Raw genomic sequence first — 20,379 nt, 5'->3', positions numbered from 1 at the left:
AGATTTCTACAAATAATGAAACACCATTTTTTCAAAAAAAGCATGCGATTTTATTAATTTTGACTGCCATGCACATGGGCCCTCTTTGAATGATTTATTTTTATTTCTAGTGTTATGAAAGTGGCTTTCTTCTTGTTTACTAAAATATAACGGTCTTGATTTAACAATAAAACTAAGTTCAATTATATAAATACCCGTCACTCTTAATAACTTTAATAAAATTAAAATTGGCCGGCATATTGCCAGGTAATCGGCATTTACCATTTTCCTGACACATCTTTTTTTAATTTTAAAACCATCCTGTACATTAGTAGAGTTACCCCAAAAAATAATACCATTTTTCAAAATTGAATACACATAATAATACGTATGAATTACATTCCCGGGAGTTACTACAACTTAATTTAGGACTTAAATAAAATTGACACTTTAAAAATAAAAGCACATATTAAGAACAACAAAGAAACAAAGCAAGTTTAGAACTAAATATAACATAAGAATATACAAACCAAAAACCTTATCTTACACAAACAAAATAAATATATAAAAACGAGAGTGGAGGAAGTGGTAAATCTAGAACTAATGGAATAAGGTCGCTAACATCACATGCTACTGAGACGATACAACCATAGTGGCAGTGGCAATTTCTGATGATTAGAACATATATATCTCAGTTAGTAGAACAATTTTTCTTTTTTTAATATTTTGGTTTGAAAATCTCGAGCCACAGTGTCCTGAACTCCGAAGTGAGGGAACAAACGAGTGAAGCCTTGGCAGCATCTTAATGCCTAAGAAACGTCACGTCGCATGGTAGGATAAACATATGCGTATTGGAGGCTGATCAGTCTTACGCTTTAGGTGCCAGTTCAAAAACAATGAAATTTTCCAGTTTAAGCAACCATTTTTTTTTTCAGAAAGTTTTAAAATTAATTAAAATTAAAGCCCTGCTGAATTAGAAGCAAACAACTCGTCTGCAGGTTCTTATATGTTGCTTCGATTTTTCATACTTAACCTACATTTATCGTAATTTCATTTCGAAAACATTACATATTATACCATATTCTATCACATTAATGAAGATTTAAAACTATCATTTATGGAAAAACTTTTTTCCATTAGCCATAATTTGAGCATACGCCTCACTCCTGTATTTAACTCACTATGTTTAATATTGTGTGATAATATGTTAAATATTTTAAGTAAACTGTATTGCAGTGTCCTTTTGCAATATATATTACAATATCTAGGAACAGCTAGCCATACTAGTAAACCTGGTGTTGTAATCATGTAACAATTTCTTGTTCTTCAATTTTTAATTAATAACGATATATTTTCAAATTTATATTTATGCTTCAATTTTTATTATTATCGGTTTGTTTTTCAATTTATATTTTTTTTTAATTTCTTTATTACTAATGTTATATTTTATAATGTGTATTTATGCTTCAATTTTTATTATTATCGGTATGTTTTCTATTTTATAATAATTATGTCTCATTCCTTTACTATTAATGCCATATTTTCTAATTTATTTTTATGATTCAATTTTTATTATTATTACTAGCATGTTTTCTAATTTATATTTATATTGATTTTTTCATATGTTATTATTATTCTTTGAATTTATTAAGCATCATTTAATGAAATAATAGAAAAAAAAAACACATGTAAAAAATAAGGTCCTTCCTAAACACAGGAATTTCCTAGCTAGTCGGGACCTGAAACAAAGAAACTCTGTGCATTTTAAAAAGAAAAGAAAAAAAAGAAAAAAAATGTGTTTATACTCGGAGTGCGACGCATGCTGACAAATTAAGTTGTTCCAAAGTAGAGCCCTAACTGATCATTTATTTACAGATTTATTCATTTATGATATTGAACTATTTTGTCTCTGGTGGTATGGATCTTTATGTAGTAGCAATTTGATCATTGAATTTTGTAAAGTTTGAATAAAATTAATATTAGTTGTAAATCGTTTAAAATGAATATTGCCACGTCCACGTCCATCCTGCTGGAATCAAATCCAGGACCTCAAGAATGGTAGGCGAACTCACAACGAGACAGACTTATCTCCACTCAATTTCCTTTATTATACGGGATTTTAACCTGAGAGCAGTCATCGAGTCGAAATCAGTCGACCGGGTTCTAGTTCCATTTCACACACAACTGTATTCTTTATTCGCCTGAATACAGACACATACAATTATGCAACAGTAAAATAACTTTTTGTTTTCTTGTTAAAGGAGAATATTTATTTTCGACAAATCACTCCCGAATATTCGGTTATTTTATGAATCCGCCATACATTATTATAGTATCGCTGTCAAACCAACAACGCTATACATCCGATGGCATTTCTCAATTTCATATCGTAAACAAAGACAAACATCTAGCCTTCGAATAAATAAATGTCATACAGACAACTGTCTTTGAAATAAAAATACGAAATAAAATGTAGATCCTGCATAATAACATGTTTTATATAATATGGAAACGTCTCGTAAAGTTACATGCGGAGCGGTATCCAAACATAAAGACTTATTTTATCAATACAAAGCATGTTATAAGGCTTAATTTAATCCTGACTGAAATACATTGAAGAATCTTTTATAGATATGCTCCATTTGATTCCGTTTCTTTTTATTCAAGTACACTATAAATAAATTAAAGAAATTTACATCTTTTGAAGCATTACATCATTGTGTCCATTCTAATATTATAAATGCGAAAGTGTGTTTGTCTGTTTGTTTGTATTTCCTTCACGTCGCAACTGAGCAACTGGTCAGCGTGATATTTTGCACATGAACAGTCGAAGAGCTTGTCAGTGTCACAAGATACTTTTAATGTGAAAAAATATTGCGCCCTCTGGAAAAGTCATAATAAGAAGCCGCGAGAAAAAGCTAATAATTCTGGAAAAATAAAATAAGGTTTTATATTCAGTAAAGTTAATAGAGTATGTCCAAATGTTTGTAGACAAAGACTGAATTTCAGTTTCTAGTAGAATTATCATTTTGAAATGAAGATGTGCCTGTGTAGAGTGCCTAAAATGGCTGATTTATTCAGAAAAATTCCCGTCTTAAGTGATAAGCGGTAGATTCTGAAAAATGAAACAGTACATTATCCTCCACCCAAACGTCGTGAATGGGGGAGGAGGAGATTCAGGTTCTTACTGGTACTTGAATATCATAGATGACTCAATTAAAAATGCCAGTCTCAAAAAAATGCCGGCCGCACGCCTGTCTAGACTTTAAAATGCCAGTCAAATGCGGGAAAAGCCTGTCATTTGGTAACCCTACCCCCTAGGAAGTTATTAAGATTAACATATACAATAGAGACGGAAAACATTTTAGAGGAGATAATATAAACCTCGGCATTTACAGGACTAAAGATTCGTTATTTGCTGGCTATCACCACTTTTCCTATGTTTAAACATCCATATTTCTTCAATTCTTCCCTAGTCGACTTTAGTCATCTGAAATGTAAATGTTTACTTCTGTGAAGAGTGGTCGAGATGTCATGCGATTAATGTACCTAAAATGCTGTGCTCTATGCACCATCAAGTACAAGTAAGGGAATAAGCTAGAAAAACGTTATAAATTAAGTTGACGAAATATTTTATTTTTTTTATTTCAGTAAAATGGCTACAGACTGCAGAGCCAATTCTACCATACAAAACAAAATACTCTTATAAATTTTACATTTGAAGCACTTGTGGTGATTCACCCAGCAGTGGCTTACAGAAGCGCGTTGTTAGAGCATTTCGGGCGTTCCCATAAGCTCCAGGCTCTTTCGCAGCGTAGGTTTAGTAGGGTAGCGAAGGTGTTTACCCGTCCAGCTGTAAATATTTCTGAGGCACTGCGGTACTTTGGCAGTCCAATAATTGCCTGTATGCGTTTTTATATATTATGTGGCCCTTAACTTATTTCATGCTGCTTGCGTATATCCACAGTTCCGCTGTATACATGGACGTCAAATACGTAGTAAAGATGATTTTCTCCACTTCGTTACTTCGCTGAAAGAAGCGTCTTGCTAGCATAGAAGCCCTGACATTGATGGCTCTTCTCTGTCTCTCTATGTCCTTATCATCTTTACAATCATCAGTCAGTATGTGCCCTAGATACTTGATTTTTAAAGTTACCGCTAAACTGTTGTTGTCCAGGAATACAGGTGGTGATGGGTGCAGAAAATGACCTCTTGTGTTTAAATATTTTGTGACAAAAGTTCGAGCCGCGTACCTGAATTTGAAATTCAACTTATTTTTTACCATGTATCCTGATATTACCTAATGTTACCTAACTTAATAATGCTGTGCTTTGTGTACCATCAAATGCTAGTAAGAAAATAAGCTGGGAGAAAACGTTATAAATTAAGTTGATGGAATAATTTTGTGACAAAAGTTCGAGCCGCGTACCTGAATTTGAAAGTGAATGTATTTTATACCATGTATCCTGATATAACTTCGTAGCTTTCCCAGTTTGTTTGAAGTTTGTTTGCGGAAAGTTTAATCGTCAGTTTTGAGGTTAAACTTTCACGATCTAAGTAAATAATAGTTACCTACTGAGAGGTTAGGTTTCCTAGCGAAAAGTTGCAACTCACACAGGCTGGAGTTAGTGACGTGTCTCAATACATTCTGCATGCAAATTAAATCGAAAACATAATAGTTTCCTTAGAGAGCCGGAATACATGTGAACTATCGTGTTGGCGGGAAATAATGGCGTCTTTTTGATTATCGACGAATATAGAATATTGTTTATTGAATTTAATGGGTGAACTGAACTCCATGTGTTAATAAAATATTAAAATGAGAAAATAATACAACGCGAGCTGCCTACCGTACTTATAGAGAAATATATTACCTTACCTTTAATTACACCTGAGAATGTACTGTAGTGATAAAACACCCGCTAGAATAGTTTTTCGTGTCAACCTTGCTGCGGATCGAACGCGGTACCCATGCCTAGTGGCATTACGGGCAATCCACTACACCACCAGGTGGTCATAAATTTAAGTTCACGTCAGAGTAATTTTATTTATTTATTTATTTTATTTTATTTTATTTAGGAAACATACAGTACAGTTACAAAGTTTTATATTTTACACAGTTAGTCTTAAATCTAATAGACCAGCGAAGTTTCCATATTATAAAGTAATTATATGTAATACAACTAAGACGAGAGCTTTCACTTTCAGTATGACTTTTGGAAAAACAATTATTTATGTACACACTCGTACATAAACTAAGCTAACAAAATAAATAACGAAAATAAAAAGTGTAAAACCTTTGAATTAAATTGTAGTTTCGCGGTAGTGTTAAATTGGATATCTCAGATTTGTCTATCGATCACACAACTTAACTCTTAATTTTGTACAACTTACTTAGATATTTATGTTTACTCCGAAATGCAAATTAAAATATTTAAAAGTTTCGGTGGTCAAAAGATCTAAGGGAAAAATATCGAATATACATCATGAATAAATCAAACCCGTGCTCATATTATAAATGCAAAAGTGTTTTTTTTTCTGTTGATTTGTGTTTCCTTCACGTCACAACGGAACAACCGGTCAACGTGTTTTTTGCATAGGAATAGCCGGAGAACTGAGAAATGGTTCATCCCGAAAAAGAATATCACTTGGATTTTTTTTTGTGGAAAAATAAATTCTTCTTTCACGCCGCAACATAGCGAACGATGGATGTGATTTTTTGCATAGGGATAGCCGAAGTGCTGACAAGTGTCACAAGTTACTTTTCATATCTGAAAAAATATTACTCCCTCGTAAAAATGTTTTGGTGGAAAAATAAATTAATGTTAAAACAGAATAACGATGCTACGTCGCCATAGATTCACATAAAAAAAATAAAGTTGAAGAACCGGTTATCGATACAGGCTATTTTTATCCCGAAAAATATATCGTTCCATATGGAACTTTGTAGAAGTAAAATCTAATCAATAACCTTTTTTTTTTTAATTGTGGCTTTTTATACCACCAAGGTGACGATTTGGTATCCATAAATAAATAAGAAAGGTACATCTTTTTTAAACATCTTTTAGAAAGATTCTATTTGATACACTAACATAGTAGATATGTATCTACTGATAAACTAGTGTGTTCTATTTTCCTTTGTTATCGCTGGTTTTATCGAGAGCACGCAATGAACGCCAATCGAGTTTCACAATAATAATTGATTTTGGTAATTCCAGAGCAGAAGCTCTTCTACCAATAGGAGGGGTGTATCGATTTTAATATTAATTGGAAATACTTCTTCAACAGCATGCCAACTTTAGAATCCAATTATTTGTAGAAACTCATCAAAGTCAAACCAAAGCATTGAATATATAAATAACATTGTGTTCGTCGTACAGAAAGAACATACAAAATTATGATACATATACCAAATTACCATTACCATTGATGCTCAAAACATTGGAGTCTTCCAATATACCACTACTGAATTAGCTTGTTCTAAAACACCAGTAATGCAGTAATAATATTTATGCATTCAACAAAATTCAACGATCTGCTGATATTAAAGCAGTGGATACCGAATAAATTCCACAATTTTATAACAAACTACCTCTGACGCAGCTAGAAATTTTTCACAATATTAAGTTTTATTGTCATAATCAACCATACTTTTTTAAAGATAAATACTCGAGTTCTTATAATTTATTTAAGTATTTAAATTTTCAGACTATTTCTCAAAAGTCGTAAATAACTTGTGCTGGAAAAATGGAAATCGAGTTGTGGTAGAGTAGGATTTGAACCTCGGACCTTTGGCCCGTGAGTCCACAATACTACCACGGAACCACAACTCGGTTTTACATTAATTATGGTTATACTTAACCACTTTGTAATTTCTTTTGCCGTTAATTTCATAATTTTACTTAACTTTTTTTCGCATACTGTTTACTTTCAATTACTATTTTATTGCTATTAATATCACGTCGTTAAATTTCATGGCACGTAATTTAATGTTTTTGTTTTAAGAAATTTTTATAAATACATTGTTTTTCATTCAATATTCTACATTGCTTTTTATACTACAGTCCGATGAGGAATAAGGGCGCGAACCGGGCGGTTAGGACAAAAAACACCAAAGTCTAATAGTTATTTGATAGTCCATACTTTAGATGTTTTTTTCTTAAATATTCTTATCAAAAGCCTATAATTCGAAAACAACAGCAATAAATTAAATTTTACTTAGAGAGATACATTTGAAATAGTTTAACAACTTTAAGCCCTTTTCCTGAACAATTTACCAAATGTGACTTCCAGCATTTCAGCCTTAAGGTACAGATATAATGCCTAGAAATAAATCAATTTACTGCGTATCTCAACGAAATAAAGAGGGACCCTGGTTCACTTATTTACTCGGTTTTAGGTTCACAAACAGTAAAATTCATCAATGTACATTGTACATACATCAATATTGATTAGTACTCCAATTGATTCTAATGGCACTCTTGTACTATTGCTGTACTGTCCTGTTATTTGGAAACGATACAGAGTTGAAAAAAAATCGAGTTTAACGGAACAGAGTGGACTTAAAGTGTGGTTCATGTTTCAAGATTAAATTTATATTGTAGAAATTAAATATTCTGGATATTAAAAAGAAAATAAAGTTCAATACTCAAAACATATATTTACTAGTTGAAAAACGGACTGCTTCCTGGGTATATGTTAAAAATTATACAATGCAGTTAGGATTTCCACAGGTATGGAACGAGAAATATAAGTGATTTCAGGCTTCCTAAGGTAAGACTGACTAGAACTCAAAAGAACCATGCTGAATTGCTTGATAAGTTAGAACGATTGCAGAATGTTTGTATACGTTTCATCTTTAATCTTCGCAAATTCGACCACATAACCGAATATCGCACGCAACTACATTGGCTCAGTATCAGGCATAGATGAAACATTCACATTCACATTCTTTAACTACTTCACAATATTTTTTTAAATCCCACTTCGCCTGTTTATCTGAGAGAGCTCTTCCAACCTCTATCACAGCATGGGCTAACTCTTCGTTCTAGTACCGAGAAAACCCTCTCAATACCCATTCACTGCTATATTTTTTTTACCTACTTAGTATAACCTACTTACTAATGTCAGAGACGCTCCTTCTTTATTTACATTCAAATCACGTATGAAATGTCACTTCCTGAATATTTAAATTTTTCTTTTTTCCTCTTTACCAACTCCTCTTCATAAAAAATGTGTTTTTATCCATATTTTGTTCCACAAAGAAATTATTAATAAACCAACAATATGTTCATATACCACCGATTTTATTTATGTGAACGGTTTGGGTAGGTAGGAATAAATTACTATAAGCCAATATGCCCGCCCTTATGCATATGTTTGTAAACTATATATGTAGATGAAGTTTTTAAATAAAATAAATAAACCATTACTATAAAACTTTTAAAATATTTAATTAGTTGTCAGAAAGTCTCAGGCAAGCTGGAAGCATCTCCATATTTCGAGCGAAATGCTTTTTGTATATAAGGGATGCAAATAATTAATTTGTGTATTATTTAGATTTTTAGGTAAATTTAATTTAGGTGAATATATGTTTATTGTTAATTATTGCGTTACACTAGTTAATATAAGTTCATCTGTAAATTTACAAACAAAAAAATATATAATAAATAAATAATTTTATAATTCAAACATTTTATATAACTTCATTAATTACAAATATACACCAATAAAATACACAAAAATTAACTAAACATTTGAAAAACGAGAAATAGTGAGTTGCCTACTAATCGTTATTAACATAAATATCAAATGATATGTTTTGTATTATAAAAAGTGCATGATTATGAAATAAAATAAAATAAACTTAATACGAAAAATTCATAATGATATCAACTAAACGAATTTATTTTAAAACTTGATCAAACAAAAACAAAAAATCAACGACAGAACAAGAATTTTAAAATTTAAATAGGATTCTGTAAATAAGTTTAAAAAGAGTTAATTCAATAAAATTTATTTTTTTGTATTTTACAATTTACTAAAAATTATTTAATAGGAATAAGTTTTTTTCTGAATCGTAAACAATTATTAGTATCATTCTTCAAATGATGGTAAAATACATAAAAACTTGCCGTGATTCAATTCAGGTGTTGATTTTAATTGACCTAATGCATTTTATCACTCTCAACATAATTTGCATTTTATCATTTTATTAACAATTTGCATTGTTGAAATGTTCAGCAAAATTTAGCCACGGAAACTAAATTAGCAAAACAACTTCACATGAGCCATTTAACAGTTCACTGCGGCTTAATCGTGCAATTATTTACCTAAACTACTTTAGGAACCAAAATGTTTTTTTTTTTTTTTTTAATTTAGATGAATTTATTATCATTCATATTTGTACAAGGTGGAAAAATTAAATTAAAAGGAATTCAAAAGATCGACATACTTGTTTACCATACCCTTCGCTTCATACCAATCGTCTGTAAATGAGTAAATTTCGGCCACTTATGAAATTTAACAAAAAAAAACCCTCTTTAAATGGTGCTGTAATGTTGTTACAGCAAAAGAAATAAATGTATTTATAAACAAAAAAATTGATACATACATGTATAATATATGAACTGTATAGTAATTTGTTTATATAATTTATAAAAATAATAATATGATGTAAGCCTATCATAGCAAAATACGATTTTAGAACTTTAAATAAGAGAGATATATTAAGTCTTGTATAATATGTAGTTTTGTAAGTTTTTTTTATAATTTTTTGAAAATTAATTTATAAATCCTTACAGATACATTCATTTAACAAAATATGTTTTCCTTTTTCAGTTCATCTATTGTAAATTATAATATTTTCAACATCTTCTGTGAAGGTTGTCTGAGTTTTTTTTTCAGCTTTGTCTGAAAGTTCATTAAATAACTTCAGTCCCTGAGAATGTTGTATGAGATATTGATCTGATATTCTCGTTTTGTATACGTATTTATTACTTTGATATTCAAGTTTTAGTTCTTTGTCTACAATTACATTTGTGGCTAATGTATTTATAAATTTTAATACATTTGTCAAGGCTTAAAAATAAACCAAAATCACATATTTTTAGTCTTAACAAATCTTACAACAAATAACATGTATGTGGGTATCTAAAGTATATTTGCTTATATGTATTAACATACGTATTTGTAACATGGGAACAGTCGTGTTCTGCATATTAAATTTATTTTACTCATTTTACACAACATTAAATACATAATTCAATTATGAAGTGTATTTCATCATAAAGTAATTCCTTCAACTAATTTTTTTCAATAAAATTTCTCGTTACATTAAAAATACAGAAAACTGTAAGAAAAACAGTACCGCTCATATCACCGCATTGATCTTACGTTTTAATGACTCTTCTGTTTGCTAACGTACCTGAATCTGAAAAAAATATTTTCGATTTATTAGTATTTTCCGGTTTTACCGAAACAAAAAAATACTATACGTATGTATATAGAGTGTGTTCTTTGAACCCTGTCGCATCCGAAACGACGATGATCAGGATGGGCAAGAAGACATATTGGCATATTTAAAAAATATTTAGAACGAAGAAAATTTGTAAAAATAAAATATTAAAAAGAACAAACGGTTGCTTACTTCTGCAGGTGAGAAGCAATGGGGGCACGGCCGCGCGGTTAACGGTGTATCAGACTCCCCCTCCTCCTCCTCTTTTTTCCCCTGCAGAAGTTAGCAACCATTTGTTTTATTTAATATTTTATTTTTTAAAATTTTATTAGTTCTAACAATTTATTTTAATGTGTCAATATATCTGCTTGCTCATACTGATCATCGTGGTTTCGGATGTTACAGGGTTTAAAGAACACCCTGTATAATATAATAGCTAAAAGCGTTTTCATTTAGAAGTTTTTATAGGCTAAATCTCATTTTGTTTTGTATGTTTTTATGGCATGTTTCAAAATAATGTTAAATGTCTTCCTCGGCACAGGATACTCCAGCGAGGAAACACTATTTTGAACTTAAAAAAAATTAAAAAATCGTAAAAGACTCAATATATATATATATATATACGTGTACCGTATACACTTTCTATACAAATATATATTTATTCACTCACTGTATGCAAAAAATACTTAACCGTTTCCATTCCGGGTTCCAACATTACCGCCAACTGGTTGAATACAATACAAAAGCTTTTGTGATCAAGTTGAGTCAAAATTCGCCACAAAAATAGGCCCACAATGGCTTTTGTCGGCGGCCGACGCAATTATAATGTACGCATTACCCACACCACACATTGTTCGCCACAAACAAAAACCGATGCAATATCATACGAGTGGAGCACATAATGGATTGTATCACCTCTAAATTGATTTAAGAATAGTTCCATGATTTTTCGTTTCAATACATTAATAATAATATACTTTAGGAATAATAAAATCATGGTAGCAATAGAAACATCACACGTAAATAATCGCAAAAATAAAATACATTCATTCTTTGAATATGTAACTTAACTCTCCCCTAAAGTTGTGCGACTCGGAGTATGCAGACGATGCGGTTCTTCTTGAAAAGTCTATTGGTGTTTTTTAAGAGATGATCACGTAAAAATAAAAGATCTTTGAAACACCGCTACACGCGCTCTAGGGAGCATTCCTAACAGAAGAATGGTACCAATGCTTATTAACAAATTATATGTTTTTTATGTATCCTTAAATTAATCATTTGTCATGAAATATTTCCAACTCACATCGGAAGACGTCGTAAATGAGAGAGTACACCCGCCTCATCTCGTGGTCATCGTCGAAGGTGACGGGCAGGGCGGGGCGTTCTAGTAGGCGCGCCGCCTTGGCCAACTCTCGGGGGCCCCAGGGCGGGCCGGCGGAGGGCGGCGGTGTAGGGGCGGCGGCCGGTCGCGAGCCGCGCCGGGAGGCGCTCACGGCCTGCTCGCGACAAATGATAAATTAATAATCCGGCAAGTGATGAATTAATAATCCGGCAAGTAATAAATTAATAAAAACTTAACCGGGTTGTGATCCCGTGGTTAGTGTCGTGACTCATGGATCAGAGGTCCGAGGTTAGAACCCTAATCTACCACAACTTGATTCCCATTTTCTAATAGTGAGTTATTTACACTTCGTTCAAAATGGCCCCCGAAATTGAAATATTTGAGTAAATCATAAGAACGCAACTATTTATTTTTTACATTTTTTTTTATTCAATTAACGTTTTTTGTTATTTTTGTAATTAAAAAAAAATGTTTTTCGTAATAAATATAATAATTATAAATGGGTATAAATATAAAATAATGTGTTTTTAAATGCCTTAGAACAGGTTTCAATCCATCAACATCCCACACTGTTTTAGTGACGAGGAGTTATACGAAAAGCCGGAAGATCTGTACCAAAGAATTCCAAGTTATGTGACGAATTGACTAATCTACACATTCTAGACATTAAGGCATAAAAACACAAGTTAAGAATATTTTGTGTTCATCCGAATGTTTGTAGACAAAAGACTGAATTTCACCCGCTAGGGAGCTATTAATCCTAATGTGATATTTTTATGAGTGTATAATGAGATAAATAAATAAATACCCACCCTCATGGGTTATTTTATTTTTATTTTATTTATTTATTCAACTTTTTGTACATTATGCCAATTGTACATTGGCGGGCTTATTGCCAAACGGCAATTTCTTACAACCAACGAATCGAATAAAAGTTTTATTTTTATAATTCAAGTTACAAAACATATTCAATAGAACATAAATACAAAAAAGCTGAATATATAATGAAAGGAAGAGAGAGTGAGGAAGAGAAAGGATATGTTTCTTTAGGCGTGATTTAAACAGACACACTGTAGCTACATCTTTGATGGTGGATGGGAAATGATTCCGTAATATGAAGGTAAAGCCGAGCCGCATGGACACTATGAGTTATAGAAGAAAGAGGTTTTGTGGATGGGTACTAAGAGAGTACTTTGAGAATTAGAACATAGAGGTAAACTACAGAGGGGGTTCAAACTGTCAGTAGGGTCGCAGTGAGTCACATCTTGCTGGAGGGTGTGATTCTATAAAATGCTGTGAACGCCCAGTTCCATTCAACGGTAACACTACTGACTAGTCCTACTCATTAGAGTCCACGTTGCGAACCCTGGGCACTAACAACGGTGTAATCACAGCAGATAACGAGAGGATGTAAGGAGAATTTGCAGCGCCTCCAAACCAGAACCAACCAGCTAAGGGAAGGTAACTTTGGCAGAAAAATCCACCAGAGAAGGCAACGGGAAACCATGAACTGATAAGCGTTGAAATTGTTATTTATTGTTTCATGTTTGTTTGATCTTTGTATATTTACTATCAACCTATAAATGGGGGTAAAAAAACAAAATAAAATATGAATACCTGGTTAAGCGCTGCCCAGGGATCCGTCGCGCTATCGGCTCGGGACCAGCGCCTCACAGACTTTAGTTTGTCCAGAGCGGACACTTCACTCTCCGTCGGCTGGCTGGAAACGGTAACAAACGGAAAATAACGGTGGTGCTTTAAAACAAATATTTTACCGGTCGAAAAAATACAAAAATTAATTTTAAAAGTTATTTTTAAAAAACCGTCTACTGTTCCCACAGTTCAATTATTTTTTTTTAAATAAGGTTTTACATATAAAATTGTTATTTAAAAAGAATTGTTTGCTTCAAATACATAAAGACAAAATAAATAGTAGTGTTTCTGCGTCACAAAGCGTCAGTAAAACAGGTGGTAATATCTTAATTCCCATACTAAAAACAACTACAACCCAACATCATTATGCATCTGGGGATTAGCCACAAAAAAGTGTGTATCGGAAATACAAGTAATACAAAATAGAGCTATAAGAAACATATACTGTATACCAATGGAAACGCATGTCAAAGACATTTACAAACTTACTGACATTCTCCCATTTTTGGTCATACCGTATTATGAGATTGCAAAAACGGTGATTCAAGGTGTAAGTAAAGACTCTCTCACTAATATTGGCTAAACCTTTAATCGTAACGTCCACCAGTATAATACGCGACAGAGTCAAAATATTCACGTACCTGGATCACGCACGACAAGGTATGGTCTAAGGTCTCTGCTGTACCTTGCTTGTAGCGAGTACAACGGGCTACCGGAGTCCTATAGAACGTCAAAAAATGACTGTATTCATTAAAAAAATTACTACTTGAGGAGGTACGTGGAAGGTGAAATTTAGTTTTAAGTTCTTTTTTTCCTCGGATATTTCTTTCTTACAATATTTAAATTTATAATTTTAATTTTTATTATGGATTGTTTAAATTTCTTTGTATTATATATTTGCTTCCTATCTTATTTCAGTTTTTATGTACATATTATTACTTGTTACCATATCATTATTTGTTACTATATTATTATTATTACCATACCTTTATGTAAATATTATTCTGTCCCAAAATGAGATTGTTGTAACTTCTGGGAGTACAAAAAATTATTTTTTTTCATGATTTAATAAATTATACTAACAGGGGAATATTTTTCTTTAATGAAATGAACAAAGAAAATAAATAGTGCAGTCGGGGATACATATTTAAGAAAGAAGTTAAACGTTACATTTACATTTTTTTGTGTAGCGCTGGTTAAAAACACCGTTTATTTTTTGATTTTTTTGTAATTTATGTGTTATCCTAAAAATGATAATAATTACAAATAAAATAAATAAACTATTGTAAGACGTCCGTCCCCATTATGTATAAAATAATTGTTTTTTTTCTTTTACGTAATGACAAACGTTAATGTAAATATATGTGTTTAATTAACATAAAAATGTATGTAATGGTAATATCATATACTTATATTTGTTTTCTGAATAAAAATGAAAACATTATTCTACCCAGAAATATTAATATGCACCATAAACTCGTATACATATATAGTGATAAGTAAAATAAACTTTTTTATTATTTTTTATTCTTCATGTCTCCAAAAGTCGGCAGAATCTAACCTATATCAATAAAAGTTTCAGCTATTTTATTTCACAATAGTCAAGAGATGGAAATATGGATGTTCAAACAAAGGCAGAATGGTGAACATTATAGGTCATACGCCCTTTTTTAATATACCCTTCTTAAAACTGTATAATATTTATAATCACACATTAAACATAACAAAAAATCCAATGAAATTATCTACTTGATAAAAGAAGCCTTCTCATATATATAACACCGAATATGCTTCTAAAAATATACGAAACCTATATCAGACCTATTCTCGAATACGGGTTTCAGGTATGGAATCCCTATTTTGTTGAGGATGTCAACTTGTTGGAAAGAGTCCAAAGACGAGCTACGAAGTTGTCACCGAGCCTAAAACGGCTTCCATATGTGGAGAGACTGGAGAAACTCGGTCTCACAACGCTGCAGGAACGTCGAGAAAGGGGTGACCTGATTAAGACATACAAGATACTCTACAGTCACTATAGCTGCCCAAATGTGGATCCCATGTTCAAGCTTAAACAAGATGCTCGACTTTGAGGCCAGTCTCAGTCTGGAGAAAACTAGATTCAATATAAATCCACGGAAGTATTTCCTGAGCAATAGGGTTGTTGAAGGTTGGAATAAGCTGCCACAAGAGCTGATCTCAATGTGTAGTCTCAATGGGCTCAAAAATGGACTAGATTTTTTTCGGAAAAGTGAAAATGCGCCAACAGCTAACTTTCATTAAAATAGATTTAAGCATATCAGCTTTAAGCTGCTCGCTTAAAATTAATATAACAATAATATTTGTGAAATATACAAACGATTTACTTATTTGATAAGCGTCACTTGTCCACATTTTGAGTGTTTTGAGTTATGAATATCATCTTTATCTAAGAGAATAGACCTACATTTTAAGATTTCAAACACCGCTTTATAGCTGGTTGAAAATTTTGTTTATTTTAGAATGAACATAAGTCCTGTCCTTTTTTAAATAAACACTAGGGTATCGATCAGAATTTTTTCGTACGAGGCTACTTTTTTCTTCTCTGACGGATTTATTTCTGTCTTTAACGACATAATAATATTATTAATAGAAATATAAGGTCGGTGGATCGGAATTAAACCGTTGAAGAATATAAAAACCTTATTGCGAATTCAAGGCTAAAAAAATGATTGGAGTCATGGGGTGCATATCGTAGACTTTAAAAAAACGGTGGCCACCATATTTTTAAAAAAAACTTCACTGCTAAGAAAAGTATCTAGGCAGAATAAAATCTTTCAATGTCTCTAAATCGACTTTGAATATAGTACAACTTCTCCTTGGGTGCTATTCTGAACCACTCTTGTGGCACGAGAAAACAGGTTTTCTTGTGTATTTTGTATGTAAATACACGAGATAATACGGCCACGAGAGCGTTTGGAATACCAGCTCTGGATATGTTACTACTCGACCATTTATCGGTGGACGGTAAATTGTCGTATACTTTTAAAGTAAACACGAAAATTTACATTCCTCACCCAGAATAAAAAACTCACGCTGGTCCTTTAGAAATTGATTTGAAAAAAGTCATCATCATTCCCTTTCCTCAACAAATGGTGCATAGGGCACTGCATTGGTACACCAATAGCAGCGTATTTTAACCATTTTTGTTTCATGAAGGTAAGACGATCAGTCTTACGCATCAGGTATCTGTCCAGGAACTAAGAAATATTCTGGTGTGAAAACACCCTTTTGAATAAATGTTTCATATCAACCATGCCGGGAATCTAGCCCGAGACCTCTCGCATGGTAGGTTAACGCGCTGACCATTACACCACGAGGCCGACGAGGCTAAAAAAATAAAAGATACAAAAAAGTCAAAGTACCTACATATTCCTGACAATTCTAAGATGTTTTATGAGAAGCTTATTAAATAACCAACATCAGCCGCAAATGATGAAAACGTTTTGAAATATTTTTATTACTTTAAATGAATAATTGAACAAAATAAAATAATAACTAAACTACATAAAACATCTTCCTTGGGGTTAGTTTGTAAGTATTTGAGTTTGTGCCCCCCTTAGAGTAATAACCTGATAGAGTCGCCCATACGGAGAAAAATCATTCTACTATGATTGACCACGACGTTAGCTACAGATTACAACAATTACTCGGGTAGAAAATTGCAAGTGCTAACCGAAACCGTCCATTACACTTTATTGTTAAACTAAAAACCAAACTAAAACTTATAGAGCTTAAAGGCTTCTCTAGATAATTATTACTTTGAGGTTCCCCATTATACTATCGTAAAAAATGAATAACCTTTGATTTTTTTATTTAATGTTTATTTTTCTAAATTATAATATATTACAACACTTTCTGATTATTCAAACACTCCCCCTTCCCTACGATCATACAAATCCTAATCAGTACTCATAAACATCAAATTCTTAAACTCCTATTAAATCTCCTAAAATTCACCTTGTCTTTTCAATGTTTCTTTTGTAAGTTCGAAAACATTATATATGTCCTTAGTTAGAAGCATCATAGAGTATGAATCTGCGATATGATAGTAAAGTTGAATCGACACAAGCAAAATAGGCTTGATTCAGAATAACAGAATAGATTTTTTGTCTCTTTCTTGCTTTTAAGAATTAAATCAAATGCAATTTTCTACTCCTACTTTCCTTCAATCATCCTTCACCACTCCTTATCGATTTCCTTCTTTTCCTTCCCACTATCTCCTTGTTTGTTCATATTTATTTTATTTTAATATAAAGTATATTTATTATTTATATACTTTAAACCGTCGTCGCTTTTTTGTAGTATAATTTGAATACATATTATAGGATGGCAGGCCCTACTTTGTATACATTTTTTTATAGTTTTTATTTATATTCATTTAACCTGTACATCTGCTTGTATTCGAAATAAATAAAATAAAATAAAAATTAACAGCACTATTATATAGGCTACAGTTCAGGGGAAAGTCGTAAGTCATGAGAACGTTTGACATTTTTACCTAAATGGCCGGTCTTGAAATGATAAGAAACATAACAGACTTTACTTGGCTATACAAAATCCTTCATCACTGCCTAGATACGTCACTCATTAGCAAAATAAACTTTCAATATAGGTTACGTGGTACTGAAACATTCAGAGCACTTTTCTTCGAATACAGAATATTATAATCCGCTTTCTCGCATGTGCAGGCAGTACCATAATATTCACAAACACAATGCATAAGATATAATAGATATTTTTGGTAATTCACTAAGTGAATTCAAAAATAATTTACTATCTATGGGTTTGTTGTCATAATTTATTATAAGTCATTTTTGCTATGCTTTTTTTCTATTATTAATTTTAAACTGGTTTTTGCGGCTTTTGTACTTAAGTTGCTATTTTATTAAATAACTGTAGGAAATTACATGCTGCAAGCAATTAATTATAAAGGGTGACTAATCTAGCAATATTATGTATCTAGTATGTCATCTATAATGTATGTATATTATGTTCAGTTGAGTCATTATTCTTAAGACGATATGCGGTATTAATTGATTTTCTGACACTATTTCGCAGATGTCTCCCCGATGATACTGTGAAAAAAAGTCAACTGCACGTTGTACTGATTATGCCAAACTAAAATAGACCTAATCGACGTTTCGTTGTCTTGTTTTTCCAACCTTAAAACTGCACCGATTTCGTTGTTTTTTTAGAAAAAGTATTGGAAAATAATTTACTGTATTAGTTATCCTTTGCGTTTTTTCAAAAATAATTACCATATTTGTATACCGTACGTCCGAAGACAGCAGATAAAACTAGGCGCTTTTCCGGGTTTTAGGGTGTTTCTACTTCCCATAATAAACAATTTATAAAAATAAAAATAAAACAATGTATGAGGCATAGAATTAAGAATAGTCCAGAAGGAGCGTAGAGCGTATTTGAATACATCGGACTGTGTCCAATAATTCCCTTACTTAGACACATTTCTCCGCGCGCATACTTGAAGTCACCGCGTAATATTGTCAGATCGCGAAGAATATAACCATAACACAAATGTAAGGTAAAAAAAAAAAAACAAATTGTTAATTTTTCTAAAATTTTATTGCGCACTCGGAAACATTGATTGACACAACAGAGTAGGTAAGTATAGGGTCATTTAATAAGAGTAATTGAATTAATGAACTTTAAACTTAAAGTATAAAACAAAATTTATTTTACGTAAAACGGATATTTTTGTGTCATGTTGAATAATATTGAATATTTTAAAGATAATGTCAGTCAAATGTCCACCGCGGCGTTGTTGAATACGAGGTTCGATTTTCATTATTTCCTTTATTATATGAGCAAAGTAGGGTAAACATTTTTACTACCCTGGCAACACTAACGAAATTCCCATTTTTTTCTTCGATAATCTGTCAGATGGAAAAATAATTCAGTTTTTAAGTGATGCATTTGTGACATACACATTCATTTGATAATTACCCATGAAATGTGATTGCATCCTGTTTCTTTAAGATCGTAGTAGTATTTTTACACTTTAAAAGGACACCACACGGCATGGTTAAATTCGAATCAGAAGTTGCGTACTGAGCGTAGTTACGTCGCCTTCTGTTTGATGTGCGTATGCGGTTTCTGGACTATTCTTAATTCTATGTATGTATATATTATATATATAAATTAGACGCATAAAAAAATATACCTCAGTTCTATCACCATGTTTAAAGGGTTATGAATTGATTTTTTTCAGTTTTACTGGTTAAAATAATTTGTAACTTATGTTGAAATCTCTGCAATCTTTTTTGTTATTTTCATTTTTCTGTTTTATTATCCATTTTATTTAATTTCGCACTATTCAAATCCGACACACGCCATCTTTAATAAAATTACATTTATACTGCTTTTGTTTAGACACTTGACGGTTTTAATCAGAGGTTTTAATTTGAAATTCGAAATTTATTTAATTGCGCAATGTAGTCATTAAAAAATATTATTAAAATTGAACGTTCGTCGGTAAGTACTTAAATAACAACTTCGATTTTTAATTACGATTTGGTAAGAACTAAAAAAAACACTATTTTGTAATAAAATTTTCAAATACTTTAATGGAACTTTATTCTCCTGTTGAATGCATTTTTTAATGTTTATTGTGATACTCTAAGGATATAACTATCATTTACATTGTTTCAACTAAATACATGATGTTTTAAAGGCAAAAGGGAAAAATCTTAAAGGGATGATGTATGAAAAATTATTTTTGAATCTCTAAATTCAATATTTCCTAAAGTCATTTATTATTTAGGTTTTAGTGAAACACCTTTTAGGAAAAAAATTAGGTTTAGTGGGATTTTTTTTCAATTGTCACAGCGAATTTCCTCCAGAATTTTAATTTCTAGCACAACCCTTTTTTACACTAAAGCACATTCACGGA

The 20,379-nt window shown here is 31.7% G+C and overlaps 1 protein-coding gene across 1 annotated transcript in view; it reads right to left on the bottom strand.

Annotated features, from left to right (window-relative positions):
- LOC148276121 (uncharacterized) overlaps positions 1–19,847 on the bottom strand; it is a 30,707-nt gene extending 10,860 nt beyond the window's left edge. The window contains exons 1-3 of the mRNA XM_088234735.1: positions 19,651–19,847; positions 13,395–13,497; positions 11,739–11,931 (exon numbers count right to left, since the gene is read on the bottom strand). Of these exons, the coding sequence (XP_088090861.1) occupies positions 11,739–11,931; positions 13,395–13,497; positions 19,651–19,667 (313 nt within the window). The 5' untranslated portion in view covers positions 19,668–19,847. The remainder of the gene's footprint in view (positions 1–11,738; positions 11,932–13,394; positions 13,498–19,650) is intronic.
- Between the last annotated feature and the right edge of the window lie 532 nt (positions 19,848–20,379).

This window comes from Micrasema longulum, unplaced genomic scaffold (assembly GCF_059751315.1).
Source record: "Micrasema longulum isolate JH-2025_06_02 unplaced genomic scaffold, ASM5975131v1 h1tg001275l, whole genome shotgun sequence".
NCBI lineage: Eukaryota > Metazoa > Arthropoda > Insecta > Trichoptera > Brachycentridae > Micrasema > Micrasema longulum.
This window is presented reverse-complemented; position numbering and strand designations above follow the sequence as displayed.